The sequence below is a fragment of the Eptesicus fuscus genome, chromosome 8, assembly GCF_027574615.1.
Source record: "Eptesicus fuscus isolate TK198812 chromosome 8, DD_ASM_mEF_20220401, whole genome shotgun sequence".
Lineage (NCBI taxonomy): Eukaryota > Metazoa > Chordata > Mammalia > Chiroptera > Vespertilionidae > Eptesicus > Eptesicus fuscus.
The window spans coordinates 80,564,428-80,581,753 of record NC_072480.1 but is presented as its reverse complement, the minus strand read 5'-3'; the positions used below and the strand labels follow the sequence as shown (position 1 = coordinate 80,581,753).

Sequence of the window (17,326 nt, the reverse complement as noted above, 5' to 3'; positions counted from 1 at the left end):
TTTCTGCTCTGATCTTTATTATCTCCTTCCTTCTGCTCACTCTAGGCTTTTATTGCTGCTTTCTTTCTAATTAGTTAGATAAGTTATTACCATCTTTTCTTGTTTTCTGAGATGCTATGAACTTCCCTCATAGGACTGCTTTCACTGTGTCCCATAGATTTTGGATTGTTGTGTTTTCATTGTCATTTGTTTCCAGAATGTTTTTAATTTCTTCTTTGATCTCTTTGGTAACCCAACCATTGTTTAATAGCATGCTATTCAGCCTCCAAGCATGATTTCTTTTCATTGATTTTATTGTAGTTGATTTCTAATATTATGCCATTGTGGTCTGAGAAGATGCTTGATATGATTTAAATCTTCTTGAATTTGGAGAGACTTCGCCTGTGACCCAATATGTGGTCTATATTTGAAAATGTCCCATGTGCACTTGAAAAAAATGTATATTCTGTGGCTTTGGGATGAAATGTTCTGAAGATGTCAATTAAGTCCATCTGATCTAATGAGTCATTTAGGATATCTGTTTCTTTGCTGATTTATTTGTCTAGAGGATTTATTCAGTGATGTCAAAGGGGTGTTAAAGTCCCCTACTATGATTTATTGCTGTCGATCTCTTCCTTGATATCCTGCAGAAGTTTTTTTTGTTTGTTTTTTTTCAATGTATTTGGGTGCTCCTGCATTGGGTGCATATATGTTTACCAGAGTTATATCCTCTTGTTGTATCAATCCCTTTAGTATTATGAAATGGCCTTCCTTATCTCTTTTTATGGAGGCCTATTTTGTCAGATATAAATATTGCTACCCCAGCTTATTTTTTTTTTCATTTCTATTTGCCTGGAAGATATTTTTCCATCCTTTCATTTTTAGTCTGGGTGAGTCCCTTGCTCTGAGGAGGGTCTCTTGTAGACAGCATATATATGGATCATGTTTTCTTATCCATTTTGCCACTCAGTGAATTTTTATTGGAGCATTTAATCTGTTTATGTTTAAGGTTATTATTGATAGGTACTTGTTTGTAGCCATTTTTTTGTGTGCTGGTGTTCCTTTTCCCCTTTCTATTCTTTCTTTCTACAACAGTGCCTTTAGCATTTCTTACAGTTCTGGCTTGATAGTGATAAACTCCCTTAGTCTTTTTTTTTCTGTGAAGCTCTGATTCCCCCTTCAATTTTGAATGATAGCCTTGCTGGATAGAGTATTCTTGGATTCATTTCCTTACTTTGCATCATTTTGTATACTTCATTCCAGTCCCTTCTGGCCTGATATGTTTCTGTTGATAAATCATTTGGTAATCTAATGGGATCCCCTATAGGTAACTTTCTGTCTCTTGCAGCATTTAAGATCCTCTCTTTGTCATCAATGTTTGCCAATATAATTATGAGGTGCCTTGCTGTGGGTCTTTTTGGGTTCATCTTATTTGGGATTCTCTGTGCTTGTGTGATGTTTTATTCCCCAAATCCTGGAAATTTTCTATCATTATTTCTTCAAATAGGTTTTCTAAACGTTGTTCCTCTTTTTGTCCTTCTGGCACCACTATTATACATATGTTATTTCGTTTCATGTTATCCCAAATCTCCATTAGAACCTCCTCCTCCTGATTTTAAATGTTTTTATCCAATTGCTGTTCAGATTGGGTGTGTTTTTTCCTGCCCTTTCTTCTAATTTACTAATCATTTCTCCATTTCTAGTCTACTGTTGAAACCTTCTGTTATGTTTTTATTGTAGCTATATCACTTTTTATTTCCTCATGATCTACACTAATAAAAGAGAAATATTCAAATTGACCATACCTCTGTGACGCCCACCAGCCAATCAGGAGTGAATATGCAAATAACCCAACAAAGATGGTGGGTTAATTTGTATACGCAGGCTCAGAGCGAAGACTGAAGGCTCTGGCTCCAGTGAAGACTAAGTGATGAAGCAGCTATTGTATACATTTGAAGTATTCTCATTTTTAAAATTAGACATAACTAAATATATAAAAGGGCTAAAGTAGATAAACATTTATGTCCTTCCTAATTTTAAAATTCAACAATTCTTATTTAGTGATTGTTAGGATGCTTGGGAACAGAGATGAGAAATCTAGTATGGAATAAGAACAGTTAAGTGATCTCTGGGCTTGTTATCAGTATTTCATTATGGATACTATTTCTCTCCTGTTTTGTTTGGAATAAGAGCAAACTCTATTTTCACATTGGATAGAGAATGAAGGGAGAAAGTGATCAATTTAGCAGAAATAGAGAGGGTTGCTCATTCTGTTAACAATATAGAACCATTTGAATCATCTTGCTGTTTACCTTATCTGTGTTTCATACAGAAAAAAATCTAGCAGGCTTAAAATGATGGGGTCTCTTTTTAAGCCTAGATCTACCCCCAGCTACTATTTAATGTGAGGTAAATTATAATACTCTATAGGGAATCACATTATAATTTCCAGAGTGAGTTTATTATTTATTTAATGGTAATTGTAATTATGTATTATAACCTAATTACTTTTTTTCTTTCAGCTGCTAGAGGTGCTCAATTTGCTTGTTATGATGAAATAAATTCAAGAGCAGATAGATATGGAAATTGTGGGTCCAATTATTGTCCTTTTCCGTATGTATCAGGCAATTCTAATTTTGTTTGTAATGTAGCTTATATGTTGCAAATATCTTATAATATATGTATAGACTAAAATGATATTTTATACCAGGTTTTCTTTGTTTCATTATCTGAGAACAATGTTATTACCTATTGCCTACAAATAACATGCGCCTAGAATGTTACAACAATAATGACCATAAAATAGCTTCTGTTTATTGTTGTGATGAGGTAGGCATTGTGTTAGGTAGTTTATATACATTATATAATAAATATATTTAATACATCAAAAATTTGTATTAAGAGCTATTCTATTTTACTAATGAAAGAATTGAAGACCAGCAACCATTGGTTTAAATATCAGAAGTCAATATAGAAGAGATCAGGGCCATCAGATTGCGAAAATCATTAATCTTTTCCCTTGCTACATTGCCTCACAAAAGAAAAAGAGTTACATCATACATAAGTCAGTGGGCTCAGAAAATTACTGAGAAAACTCTTGAAACCTGGATTTAAGTCAGTGAAATACCTTTTTAACTTAGCTATATCAGCAATCTATGTTAATATGATAATTTTTTTTCTGCCTTATGCTTCTAGTCATCTCATGTGTGGAAAATTAGTTTGTGCCTGGCCACATAAAGCAATAGTATCAAAAGCAAATTTATCTGTGGTTTACACACAAATACGAGATGAAATATGTGTGTCTACATTTCTAAACTCGGAAAGGATACCTTCCAACGATAAAACAACAATAAATAAACCCGAAGAAAGAGATAAAACATTTGTAGAAGATGGCACTTCGTGTGGTCCTGATATGGTAATTAGAACTACAAAATTTTAAGTGTTTTCAACATCTTTTATGGTTATACTCATTTTGACACTATACCAACCAGTGCACTTTAAAATAATCTGATTGAGGTATTGTTTACCTAAAATTCACTTATGGTAAGTGTGTAATTCTTACACACTTTGCTTTCGATTAATTTAGAGTTGTACAACCATCAGCACATCCAGTTTTAGAACATACCATCATCTCTTCTCTCTTGCCCACTTGCCCATCCCTAGCCCTAAGGAACACACTCAGTTTCCTCTATTAACATTTAGCAAGTAGTGTGATACATTTGTCATAATTAATAAGCCAATGTTGATGCATTAATATTAACTAAATCTAGTAGTTCATTCAGATTTCCTTAGCTTTTACTTAATGACCTTTTCTAGGATTCCACCTGAAGTACCATTTTGCATTTATTTGCTGTGTATATTTAGGCTCCTCTCGACAGTACAGTTTCTTATAATGTCCACTCCCACCCCCCTTCTTTGGAAGAAGATCACATCATATCAAATATACATACTTGTTGATATTAATTTTCATCACATGGGTGTGATAATATTTGACAAATTTATCACTGTAAATAATTTTTTCTTTCTATATTGTACTTCATTGAAAGAACTTACTATGCATAGCCTACACTTAAGGAGTAATAAGTTGTGTTCCACCTTCTTTTGAAATTCAGTATGTACTTAAATCATTTTGAATTCTGCATAGTTTTGTCTATTTATTTTTCTATGTTTATTTAATCATATATTTGTAGCAGTATGGATTCCATGGATATTTATATTATAGTTTTGGTTATCATCCAGTATGACTTTATTTTATTGTTCAAATTGTTCTAACTTTGGCTATTGGGAGTTCTTTCAATTTGTTTCTATGTTGCTTTGACATACTATTATCATTGTGTGTGCTTTTCTTTTGGAATACTTCCTTACTTTCTGGAATGACAAACTGTTATAGGTCCATTTTGTATATTTTATGTCTTAGTTCCCAGAATTTGCATTCTCCCAGGAGGCCTGGCTCATTTTAACTAGAAATGACCATTAGAAACCAAGATCTAGGTGCTAATTGTGCTTTTGCTACTAGAGTTTCACTGGTCTTGCCCTATCATTAGACACAACTAGGAAATATATATCTGGTTGGTGTGGCTCAGTTGGCTGAGGATTGTCCCATGCACCAAGAGATCACTGATTTGATTCCTGGTCAGGGTACTTCCGGTTGCAGGCTCAATCCCCAGTAGGGGGTATACAGTAGGCAGCTGATTTATGTTTCTCTCACATCAATGTTTCTATTTATCTCTCCCTCTCCCTTCTTCTCTCTCTCAAATTAATAAAAACAATATTTAAAAATATTTTTTCCAAATATTTTCAATTTCTTGCTTTCTCTTCTCCTTTTGGCACACCCATGATGTGAGTGTTTCAATGTTTGAAGTTGTCTCAGAGGCTTTTTGCACTATCTTCATTCTTTTTTAATTCTTTTTTATTTTTTCCATTTTGATTGGATACTTTTTGCTTACTTGTATTTCAAATTGCTGATTTGATTGTAAATTATTCTTCATTTCAGTTAGTGTATCCTTCATTTCCAAATGATTATTTTTTTTTTATGGTTTCTGTCTTTTTCATGCTGTTGAAGTTTTCATAAAGTTCCTTGAGCATCCTTATAACCATAGTTTTGAACTGTGTCTGGTAGTTTGCTTGCCTCCGTTTCATTTTGTGTTTTTTTTTTTTTTTTTCTGGAGAAGTCTCCTGTTCCTTCATTTTGGATCTTTTTATTTGTCTCTGCATTTTGGAAGCTTCCCTACCTTGTTTTTATGTATTAGCTAGAGCTGCTACATCTTCTGGACTAGCTGGAGTGGCCTTGTTTGGTCGATGCCTGTAGGCTTCAGTAGCACAGCTTCCCCAGTCACCTGAGCTGGATGTCCCGGGCACCCTGAGGTGGACTATGAGAACTGTACTTTCGTATTTGAGCTTCGATTACTGTTGGCATGTCACTGGGAGAAACTGACCTCCCAGGCCAATTGGCTGTGAAGACCAGCTGTGGCTGCAAAAGATCAGCTGCTGTACAGGAGCTGACACTACAAAGCAGAACTTATTGTAGAGGGGCTTTGGTGCTCCCTGAGTCATCACCTTGAGTGTGTTGCTTGTGGAGATGGCAGGCTTTTAATCCAGTGTAGTCTGAAGCTGTTAACCTGGTACACTGGCTCTTAGTTCCTCCTGGGAGATTCAAGGTCAGCCACTGTCTGTGATCTGCTTGAGGTACCTGGCATGGGCTACAGAGTGACCTGTAGATGGCTGTTAGTGGTGCTGGGGTTGAAGATGCCCAGGAGAGGCTAAGTTGCAAATCAAGGCTGGTTGCTGCTAGTGTTGAGCCCGGGGCCACTTAGCAAGAGATACAGGGTACACAGAGGCCAGATTCTGCTTGTTTGAGAGATTTTAGGAAAATCTGAAGCATGAGCTGCAATAGTCCATTTGTATGGAAAAGCCACTGGAAACAGCTGAGGGAGACCAGCAAGTTTGGTGGGCTAGGGTCTCAGGGAATCATCAGGGCAGGGTGAACAGAGTGAGGCAGGTTGATGGAGACTCAGATATGGTGCCCACCTGCCTGTTTGGGCATGGGGGGACTGTATCAGTAAAGGAACAATGGCTTTCACTAGCAGTAAGCTGATACCCTTCAGCTCTTGCCCTGATGCCAGACTATTCAGTTCCTGCCTGTGTGTCTCTGATTCCTTTCAAGCTGCTATCCCAGTGTTGTAGCTCAGAGGGAGTGAGTCCAAGTAAGGCCATGTTCAGGCCCTTTAAGAGGAACTGCCTGGGACTCCAGCAGCACTCCATCTCACTCAGCCACAATCTCCACTGGATTGGATAGCAAGAAGCTATGGGGACTTCTCCTTTTGGCACTGGAACCTGATCTTGGAGGCCTGGTGTGGGGCTGGGACCCCTTGCTTCTCATGAGTAACCTCCACAGGAAAGGCATCTCTTCCAATTTTTACTTGCCACACATAGGTGTGGGAACAGCCAATTCCAGGTCTCTGCCCCTCCTACCAATCTCAAAATGGCTTCTTCTTTAAATCTCTAGTTGTAGGACTTCCATTCTGCTAGATTTCAGGTGGTTCTGAATGATGGTTGTTATGTAGTTGTAATTTTATGTGGTTGTGGGAGTATCCTCATACTAATGATTTTAAGACCTCAATCTCCCATCAGATAGTACTCAACCCTGACTGCTCACAAATAATTGCCTGGACCCTGTCCCAGGTATTTATACTAATAATAGAGGAATATGCAAATGACCAGGATCCTGTCACATAGGGGCGGACCATGGCGGAGAGCTCTCAGCATGCCTGTGCCAGGGTTCTGAAGGGCGTGGAGAGGAAGAAAGAGCAGATAGGCAGTTAGGGGGATCAGGCCAGGAAGGGAGAGCAGATAGGCAGTTAGGGGGATCAGGACAGGAGGGGAGCGCAGATAGGCAGTTAGGGCAATCAGACCAGGAGGGGAGAGCAGGTAGGCAGTTAGGGAGATCAGGCCAGGAGGGGAGAGCAGTTAGGGGGATCAGACTGGCAGGGAGAGCAGTTAGGGCCATCAGGCCGGAAGGGGAGCAGTTAGGAGCTAGTGGTTCCGGATTGCGAGAGGGACCCCGGATTGGAGAGGTTGCAGGCCAGGCTTAGGGTCCCCCACCCTGTGCATGAATTTTGTGCACTGGGCCTCTAGTTTTAATATAATGGTCTCAGGTGGAGCTCAGGCATAGGCATTTAAAAAATGTTCTTCAGTGAATTCTTGTACTCAAGGAACTAATCAAATAATTTTTTCAGGAATATATCTTTCTAAGAGGACTTCTGGTGTTAGATGGTAAGAAAATAAAATTTCCAACTTCTTACATATGATTACAACTTTATAATCTGAAGGTACATAGCTTATTTCACATTTATTTCAATGAACTTACAATTACTTTATTTTTTGGATTTTTATGTCAATTCTTGGTAATATGAATTCTGGAATTTTTTATAGTTTTTCATCTATATTATCAATGTACACAATCAATTGTTTGCTGACTTTATTTTCCATTTCTTTTTGAATTGTTTTAGTATTGTATCAACTTTCAATGTAAAGAGATTAGATACATGGTCAATTATGCTTCATGCAACAATACTAAACACTGTAAGAACAGGGGAGTAAGTAATTTCAATTTTCTTTTTAAGCTACATGTTTTGAAAATTTAAGAAACAGTTTAGAGGTTTACAAAATCATTTGAATAATTTTCTAAATAATTTTATACTACTTGGTGCCATTTAATGGTCTGTAATTTATAGCTTTAACATTATTGTACTAAGAAATCTTGCCAAACTATTTATTAAAGAAGATAAAGTAGAAACATTTAAGATAATTCTGGACATATAAAATGTTTGGTAAATATGTGGGGTGGATGTGCTATAAGCACTATGTGTTACCATATAACCAAAATCATATTATTTTTACAGAGAGAAGGCAGAAGGTAAATAAAGTTATATGAATTTTCTTGCTAGTTAATTTAGGCTGTTCTGTGAAGCTAGAATGTAAATGACAATGGCATGTTACTGGTAATTGCCAATATTTGTGTTTGGCTACGTGAAGAGTTGAAAGAATGAAAAAAAATTAACTTGATAACAAGCTAGATGTACTTTTTAAGGTATAGACACTTTCAAGAGAAAATTTGTTGAATTGTTTATTTAAGATCAATTTTCTAGAATGGATAGCTTCTGTGGCATAAATTATCTGTTGAATAAGTATAGAATATTTGTCTCTATTGTAAACCATCTTTGTACATAAAAAAAATTGTTCTGTTTTCTGATTATTCTAGATTTGCAACAATTTCCAGCATTGCCATTGTTACAAAGGGTTTGCTCCTCCTCTTTGCAAAGAACAAAAAGATGCATTTGGAAGTATAGATGATGGGCACCTATCTGGTAAAGGTTAGTATCTTTATCTAATGAACATATATGCATAACCCTTGGACATGGACAATTGTGTGGAGACCAATCAAGGGGGAGGTGTGGGTGGATGAAGGTGAGCAAAGAGAGAGTTATTTATGTCAGCATTAAAATTTTTAAATAAAAAAATAGAAAAATAATATGAAATGATAAAGTATAGATTACAAGCTAGATTACCAAAGAATTGAAGCAAAAAAACAGGTGTTGTTTTTTTTTGTTTGTTTATTGTTGTTGTTCTTTTGCTTTTCTGATTTCCATTCCCTTTATTTTTTTAAAATTTATTTTATTGTTTAAAGTATTACAGATAGTAGTACATATGTCTCCTTTTTCCCCCCATTGACCTTCCCCTGGCCTCCCCTACCCCCCGGCACATGCCTTCACCTCACACCCCCAGTGTCTTGCATCCATTGGTTATGCTTCTATGCATGCATACAAGTTCTTTGGTTGATCTCTTGCCTTCCCCCCCAACCCTCCCCAGCCTTCCAGCTGTAATTTGACAGTCTGTTCGATGCTTCTCTGCCTCTGTATCTATCTTTTTGTTCATCATGTTATAATGTTCTTTATTATCCATAAATGAGTGAGATCATGTGGTATTTTTCTTTCACTGTCTGGCTTATTTCACTTAGCATAATCCTCTCCAGTTCCATCGCTGCAAATGTTAAAATTCCTTCTTTTTTATAGCAGCGTAGAATTGCATTGTGTAGATGTATCACAGTTTTCTAATCCACTCATCTGCTGATGGGTATTTAGGCTGTATCCAAATCTTAGCTATTGTAAATTGTGCTGCTATGAACATAGGGGTGCATATATCCTTTCTGATTGGTGTTTCTGTTTTCTTGGGATATATTCCTAGAAGTGGGATAACTGGGTCAAATGGCAGTTCCATTTTTAAATTTTTGACAAAACGTCATACTGTTTTCCACATTGGCTGCACCATTCTGCATTCCCACCAGCAGTGAAAGAGGGTTCCTTTTTCTCTGCATCCTCGCCAGCACTTGTTTGTTGATTTGTTAATGATAGCCATTCTGACAGGTGTGAGATGGTACCTCATTATTGTTTTGATTTGCATCTCTCGGAAGATTAGTGACTTTGAGCATGTTTTCATATGTCTCTTGGCTTTTTGAATGTCCTCTTTCAAAAAGTGTCTAATTAGGTCCTTTGCCCATTTTTTTTATTGGATTGTTTATCTTCCTTTTGTTAAGTTGTATGAGTTCCCTGTAAATGTTGGAGATTAAACCCTTATCAGAGATAACATTGGCAAATATGTTCTCCCATCCAGTGGGCTTTCTTGTTGTTTTGTTGATTGTTTCTTTTGCTATGCAGAAGCTTTTTATTTTTATGTAGTCCCATTTGTTTATTTTATCCTTAGTTTTTCTTGCCCTAGGATCTGTGTCTGAAAAGGTATTGCTATGACATATGTTTGCAATTTTGCTGCCTATGGAGTCTTGTAGGATTTTTATGGTTTCCCATCTTATATTCAAGTCCTTTAGCCATTTTGAGTTTGTTTGAGTTTGTTTTTGCGTATAGTGTAAGTTGGTGATCTAGTTTCATTTTTTTGCATGTATCTGACCAAATTTCCCAGCACCATTTATTAAAGAGACTGTTTTGACTTCATTATATTTACTTTCCTCCTTTTTAAAATATTAATTGAGTATAATGGCTTGGGTCAATTTTTGGGTTCTCTATTCTGTTCCATTGGTCTGTATGTCTGTTCTTGTGCCAGTACCAGGCTGTTTTGAGAACCGTGGCTTGGTAATATAACTTGATGTCTGGTATTGTGATCCCTCCAACATTGTTCTTGTTTCTCAGGATAGCTGTGGCTATTCAGGGTCTTTTTTAATTTCAGATGAATTTTTGGAGAATTTGATCTAGGTCTTTTAATAGGTATTGCATTGAATCTGTAGATTGCTTTAGGTAGTATGGACATTTTAATGATGTTGATTCTACCAATCCATAAACATGGTATGTTCTTCCATTTGTTTATGTTTTCCTCTATCTCTTATTTCAATGTCCTGTAGTTTTCGGAGTACAGGTCTTTTATGTCCTTAGTTAAGTTTATTCCTAGTATCTTAATTTTTTTTGGTTCAATAGTAAATGGGATTTTATTTTTCATTTCTCTTTCTATGAGTTCATTATCCTATCTAAAACAGAGGTAATATGCAAATTGACCTTCACTCCAACACACAAGATGGCCACCCCCCATGTGGATACAAGATGGTCACCACAAGATGGCTGGCAGGGGAGGGCAGTTGTGGGCAATCAGGCCAGCAGGGGAGGGCAGTTAGGAGGGACCAGGCCTGAAAGGGAGGGGGCAGTTGGGGGTGATCAGGCCTGCAGGGGAGGGCAGTTAGGGGTGACTGGGCTGGCAGAGGAGGGCAGTTGGGGGCAACCAGGCCTGCAGGGGAAGACAGTTGGGGGGGGGGGAACCCAGGCCTGCAGGGGAGGGCACTTGAGGGGACCAGCCCTGCATGGGAAGGCAGTTGTGGGGACCAGGCCTAGAGTGGAGGGCAGTTAGGGGTGACCAGGCCAGCAGGGGAGGGCAGTTGGAGCAACCAGGTTGGCAGGGGAGGGAAGTTAGGAGGAATCGGGCCAGCAGGGGAGCAGTTAGAAGTCAATCAGGCTGGCAGGAGAGTGGTTAGGGGGTGGTCAGGCTGGCAGGCAGAAGTGGTTAGGGGCAATCAGGCAGGCAGGCAGGCGAGCAGTTGGGAGCCAGCAGTCCTGGATTGTGAGAGGGATAGGGCCTAAATGGGCAGTCGGACATTCCTTGAGGGGTCCCAGATTGGAGAGGGCATAAGCTGGGCTGAGGGACCGCCCCTCCCCGTGCATGAATTTCATGCACCGGGTCTCTAGTTGGTGTATAAAAAGGCCATAGATTTCTGGGTGATAATTTTGTATCCTGCTACATTGCCAAATTAATTTATTAGGTCTAGTAGTTTTTTGATGGAGTCTTTGAGGTTTTCTATGTATAGTATCATGTCATCTGTGAATAAGGTCAGTTTTACTTCTTTTCCAATTTGGATGCCTTTTATTTCTTCTTCTTGTCTGATCACTCTGGCTAGTACTTCTGGTACTATGTTGAACAGGAGTGGTGAAAGTAGTCATCCTTGTCTTGTTCCTGTTCTTAGGATAAATGGGTTTAGTTTTTACCCACTGAGTGTGATGTTAGCTATAGGTTTGTCATATTGGGCTTTTATTATGTTGAGGTATGATCCCTTTATTCCCACTTTGCTGAGAGTTGTTTTGTTTTTTTAATCAAGAAAGGGTGTTGGATTTTGTCAAATGCTTTTTCTGCATCAATTGCTATGATTATGTGATTTTTGTCTTTCAATTTGTTTATGTGATGTATCACATTTATTGATTTGCAGATATTGTACCATCCTTATATCCCCAGAATAAATCCCACTTGGTCATGATGTATGATATTTCTAATGTATTGCTAAATCTGATTTGCTAGAATTTTGTTGAGGATTTTAGCATCTATGTTCATCAGGATATTGGCCGGTAGTTCTCTTTTTTTGTGGTGTCTTTATCTGGTTTTGGGATTAGGGTAATGCTGGCTTCATAAAACAAGCTTGGAGGTGTGCCTTCCTCTTCAATTTTTTGGAATAGTCTGAGGAGGATAGGTTTTAGTTCTTCTTTAAATGCTTGGTAGAACTCCCCTGTAAAGCCATCTGGACCAGGGCTTCTGTTTGCTAGATTTTTGATCACTGTTTCAATTTCTTTGGTAGTTATTGGCAGATTCAGGTTTTTTGTTTCTTCTTGGTTGAGTTTTGGGAGCTTGTGTTTTTCTAAGAGTATGTCCATTTTATCTAGGTTGTCCATTTTGTTGGAATAGAGTTGTTCATAGTATTTTTTCATAATCATTTGTATTTCTGTGAGATCGGTTGTTACTTCACCTCTTTCATTTCTGATTTTGCTTATTTGGGTCCTCTCTCTTTGCTTCTTGGTGAACATGGATAGAGGTTCATCAATCTTGTTTATACTTTCAAAGAACCAGCTCTTAGTTTTGTTGATCTTTTGTATTTTTTTTTTTTTTTGGTCTCTATGTTATTTATCTCCACTCTGATCTTTATTATTTCATTTCTTCTGCTTATGCTGGGCTTTTCTTATTGCTTTCTTTCTAACACTTTGAGTTGTAGGGTTAGATAATTTATTACCATTGTTTCTTATTTTTTGAGGTAGGCCTGTAGAGCTATGAACTTTCCTCTCAAGATTGCTGTCACTGTTTCCCATAGATTTTGGATTGTTGTGTTTTCATTGTCATTTGTTGCCATGATGCTTTTTATTTCTTCTTTGATCTCTCTGGTAACCCAGTCATTGTTTAATAGCATGCTATTTAGCCTCAATGTGTTTGATTTTTTTAAATTGTTTTTATTGTAGTTGATTTCTAGTTTTATGCCATTGTGATCTGAGAAGATGCTTGATATGCTTTCTATCTTCTTGAATTTGAAGAGACTTTTCCTGGTCCCAATATATGGTCTATCTTTGAAAATGACCCATGTGCACTTGAGAAGAATGTATATTCTGTGGTTTTGAGGTGAAATGTTCTGAAGATGTCAATTAAGTCCATCTGATCTAGTGGGTCATTTAGGATTGATGTTTCTATGCTGATTATTTGTTTATAGGATTAGTCCAGTGGTGTTAGTGGGGTATTAAAGTCCCCTATTACGACTGTATTGCTGTCATTCCCTCCCTTGATATCCTCCTGAAGTTTTCTTTATTTATTTTGGTGTTCCTGTATTTGGTGCCTATATGTTTACCAGAGTTATATCTTCTTGTTGGGTTGCTCCCTTTAGTATTATGAAGTGGCCTTCTTTATCTCTTGTTATGTCCTTCACTTTGAGATCTAATTTGTCAGATATAAGTATTGCTACCACAGCTTCTTTTTTTTTTCATTCGCTTGAAAAATCTTTTTCCATCCCTTCACCATCGGTCTTTGTGAGTCCTTTGTTCTGAGGTGGGTTTCCTGTAGACAACAGATATATGGGTCATGTTTTCTTATCCAGTAAGCTACCCTATGTCTTTTGATTGGGGCATTTAATCCATTTATATTTGAAGTGATTATTGATAGGTACTTCTTGCCATTTTTTTCCTTATGCCTGTGTTCCTTCTTCGCTTCCTATTTCTTCTTTTTTTTATTTTTTTATTTTTATTTTTTTATTTTTTTTTCATTTTTTTTATTAAGGTATTATATGTATACATATCTTACCATTGCCACCCCCCACCCCACTCCCATATATGTCCTCACCCCCCAGAGTTTTTCATCCGTTGGTTATGCTTATATGCATGCATACAAGTCCTTTGATTGATCTCATATCTCCCCCACCTCTCCCTAACTTTCCCCCTGTAATTTTGACAGTCTGTTTGATGCTTTACTGTCTCTGTATCTATCTTTTTGTTCAAGTTTATAATGTTCTTTATTACCCATAAATGAGTGAGATCATGTGGTATTTTTCTTTCATTGACTGGCTTATTTCACTTAACATAATGTTCTCCAATTCCATCCAGGTTGCTGCAAATGCTGAGAATTCCTTCTTTTTTATGGCAGCATAGTATTCCATTGTGTAGATGTACCACAGTTTTCTGATCCAGTCATCTGCTGACGGGCACCTAGGCTGTTTCCAAATCTTAGGTATGGTGAATTGTGCTGCTATGAACATAGGGGTGCATATATCCTTTCTGATTGGTGTTTCTAGTTTCTTCGGATATATTCCCAGGAGTGGGATTACTGGGTCAAATGGGAGTTCCATTTTCAGTTTTTTGAGGAAATCCATACTGTTCTCCACAGTGGCTGCACCAGTCTGCATTCCCACCAGCAGTGCACGAGGGTTCCTTTTTCTCCGCATCCTCGCCAACACTTGTCGTTTGTTGATTTGTTGATGATAGCCATTCTGACAGGTGTGAGATGGTACCGCATTGTTGTTTTGATTTGCATCTCTCGGATAATTAGTGACATTGAGCATGTTTTCATGTGTCTCTTGGCCTTCCTTCTGTCTTCTTTTGAAAAGCTTCTATTTAGGTCTGTTGCCCATTTTTTTATTGGATCATTTATCTTCCTTTTATTAAGTTGTATAAGCTGCCTGTAGATGTTGGAGATCAAACCTTTATCAGTGATGCCATTTGCAAATATGTTCTCCCATGCAGTAGGCCTTCTTGTTGTTTTGTTGATGGTTTCTTTTGCTGTGAAAAAGCTTTTTATTTTGATGTAGTCCCATTTGTTAATTTTCTCTTTAGCTTCCATTGCCCTAGGGGCAGTGTCAGTGAAGAATTTCTTTTGGCATATGTCTGAGATTTTGCTGCCTGTGGCTTGCTCTAGTATTTTTATGGTTTCCCGTCTTATGTTTAAGTCCTGTATCCATTTTGAGTTTATTTTTGTGTATGGCGTAAGTTGGTGATCAAGCTTCATTTTTTTGCATGTATCTGTCCAATTTTCCCAACACCATTTATTGAAGAGAGTGTCTTGACTCCATTGTATGTTCATGCCTCCTTTGTCAAATATTAATTGAGCATAGTGGTTTGAGTCAATATCTGGATTCTCTATTCTGTTCCACTGATCTATATGTCTGTTCTTGTGCCAGTACCAGGCTGTTTTGAGAACAGTGGCTTTGTAATACAGCTTGAAATCTGGTATTGAGATCCCTCCTACTTTATTCTTCTTTCTCAGGATTGCTGTGGCTATTCGGGGTCTTTTTTTATTCCAGATGAATTTTTGGAGAGTTCTTTCAAGGTCTGTGAAATATGCCATTGGTATTTTAATGGGGAGTGCATTGAATCTATAGATTGCTTTGGGTAGTATGGACATTTTAATGATGTTGATTCTACCAATCCATGAACATGGTATGTTCTTCCATCTGTTTACGTCTTCCTCTATCTCTTTTTTCAGTGTCCTGTAGTTTTCCGTGTATAGGTCTTTTACCTCCTTAGTTAAGTTTATTCCTAGGTATCTTAATTTTTTTGGTGCGATGGTAAATGGAATTGCCTTTTTAGTCTCTCTGTCTGTAAGTTCACTATTGGTGTATAGAAAGGCCATAGATGTCTTTGCGTTAATTTTGTATCCTGCTACATTGCCAAATTCATTTATTAAGTCTATTAGTCTTTTGACGGAGTCTTTCGGATTTTTTATGTACAATATCATGTCGTCTGCAAATAAAGACAGCTTTACTTGTTCTTTTCCAATTTGGATGCCTTTTATTTCTTCTTCTTGTCTAATTGCAATGGCTAATACTTCCAGTACTATGTCAAACAGGAGTGATGAGAGTGGGCATCCCTGTCTTGTTCCTGTTCTTAGGGGAAATGTTTTTAGTTTTTGTCCATTGAGTATGATGTTTGCTGTGGGTTTATCATATATAGCTTTTATTATGTTGAGGTATGAGCCTTCATTCCCACCTTGTTGAGAGTTTTTATCAAGAAAGGGTGTTGGATTTTGTCAAATGCTTTTTCTGCATCAATTGATATGACTATGTGATTTTTATCTCTCAATTTGTTTATGTGATGTATCACGTTTATTGATTTGCGGATATTGTACCATCCTTGCATTCCTGGGATAAATCCTACTTGGTCATGGTGTATGATCTTTCTGATGTACTGCTGGAGTCGATTTGCTAGAATTTTGTTGAGGATTTTGGCATCTATGTTCATGAGGGATATTGGTCTATAATTCTCTTTCATTGTGTTGTCTTTATCTGGTTTTGGTATTAGGGTGATGCTGGCTTCATAGAAGGAGCTTGGAAGTGTTCCTTTCTCTTGAATTTTTTGGAATAGTCTGAGGAGGATAGGTTTTAGTTCTTCCTTGAATGTTTGGTAAAACTCTCCTGTGAAGCCATCAGGCCCCAGGCTTTTGTTTGCCGGAAGCTTTTTGATGACTGCTTCAATTTCATCCATAGTTATTGGCCTATTGAGCTCTTTAGATTCTTCTTGATTGATTTTTGGAAGGTTATATTTTTCTAGGAATATGTCCATTTCCTCCAGGTTGTCCAGTTTGTTGGAATAGAGTTGTTCGTAGTATTTTGTAACAATCCTTTGTATCTCAGCGGGGTCTGTTGTTATTTCGCCTCTTTCATTTCTGATTTTGTTTATTTGGGTCCTCTCTCTTTGCTTCTTGGTGAGCCTGGCTAGAGGTCCATCAATCTTGTTTATCCTTTCAAAGAACCAGCTCTTGGTTTTGTTGATCTTTTGTATTGTTTCTTTGGTCTCTATGTCATTTATCTCCGCTCTGATCTTTGTTATTTCATTCCTTCTGGTTACACTGGGCTTTTCTTGCTGCTCTTTTTCTAGCTCTTTGAGTTGTAGGGTTAAGTAATTTATTACCATTGTTTCTTGTTTTTTGCAATAGGCTTGTAGAGCTATGAACTTCCCTCTCAAGACTGCTTTCGCTGTGTCCCATAGATTTTGGATTGTTGTGTTTTCATTGTCATTTGTTGCCATGATGTTTTTTATTTCTTCTTTGATCTCTCTGGTGACCCAGTCATGGTTTAATATCATGCTGTTTAGCCTCCATGTGTTTGATTTCTTTGGATTGTATTTATTGTAGTTGATTTCCAGTTTTATGCCACTGTGATCTGAGAAGATGCTTGATATAATTTCTATCTTCTTGAATTTGAAGAGACTTTGCCTGTGACCCAGCATATGGTCTATCTTTGAAAATGACCCATGTGCACTTGAGAAGAATGTATATTCTGTGGCTTTGGGGTCTATTTCTTCTTTTTATAGCAGACCTTTTAGCATTTCTTGCATTGCTGGTTTGTTGGTGATAAACTCCCTTAGTCCTTTTTTTTAATCTGTGTAGCTCCTGATTTCTCCCTCAATTTTGATTGATAGCCTTGCTGGGTACAGTATTCTTGGATTCAGACTCTTCCTTTGCATGACTTTGTATATTTCATTCCATTCCCTTCTGTCCTGATGGGTTTCTGGTGAGAAATCAGTTGCTAGTCTGATGGGGGATCCTTTGTAGGTAACTT

General features: G+C 37.4%; 1 protein-coding gene across 4 annotated transcripts in view; it reads left to right on the top strand.

Moving 5' to 3' along the window:
* Positions 1–17,326, top strand: part of LOC103290324 (disintegrin and metalloproteinase domain-containing protein 5-like) — an 81,438-nt gene that overhangs the window by 50,032 nt on the left and 14,080 nt on the right. For all 4 annotated transcript variants that reach the window (XR_003619369.2, XM_028152481.2, XM_028152480.2 and 1 more), the window contains 4 exons: positions 2,502–2,592; positions 3,175–3,394; positions 7,488–7,574; positions 8,240–8,351. Coding sequence is in view for 3 of the 4 variants with exons in the window: in XM_028152481.2 (XP_028008282.2) it covers positions 2,502–2,592; positions 3,175–3,394; positions 7,488–7,574; positions 8,240–8,351 (510 nt within the window). In the remaining variant the exon portion in view is untranslated. The remainder of the gene's footprint in view (positions 1–2,501; positions 2,593–3,174; positions 3,395–7,487; positions 7,575–8,239; positions 8,352–17,326) is intronic.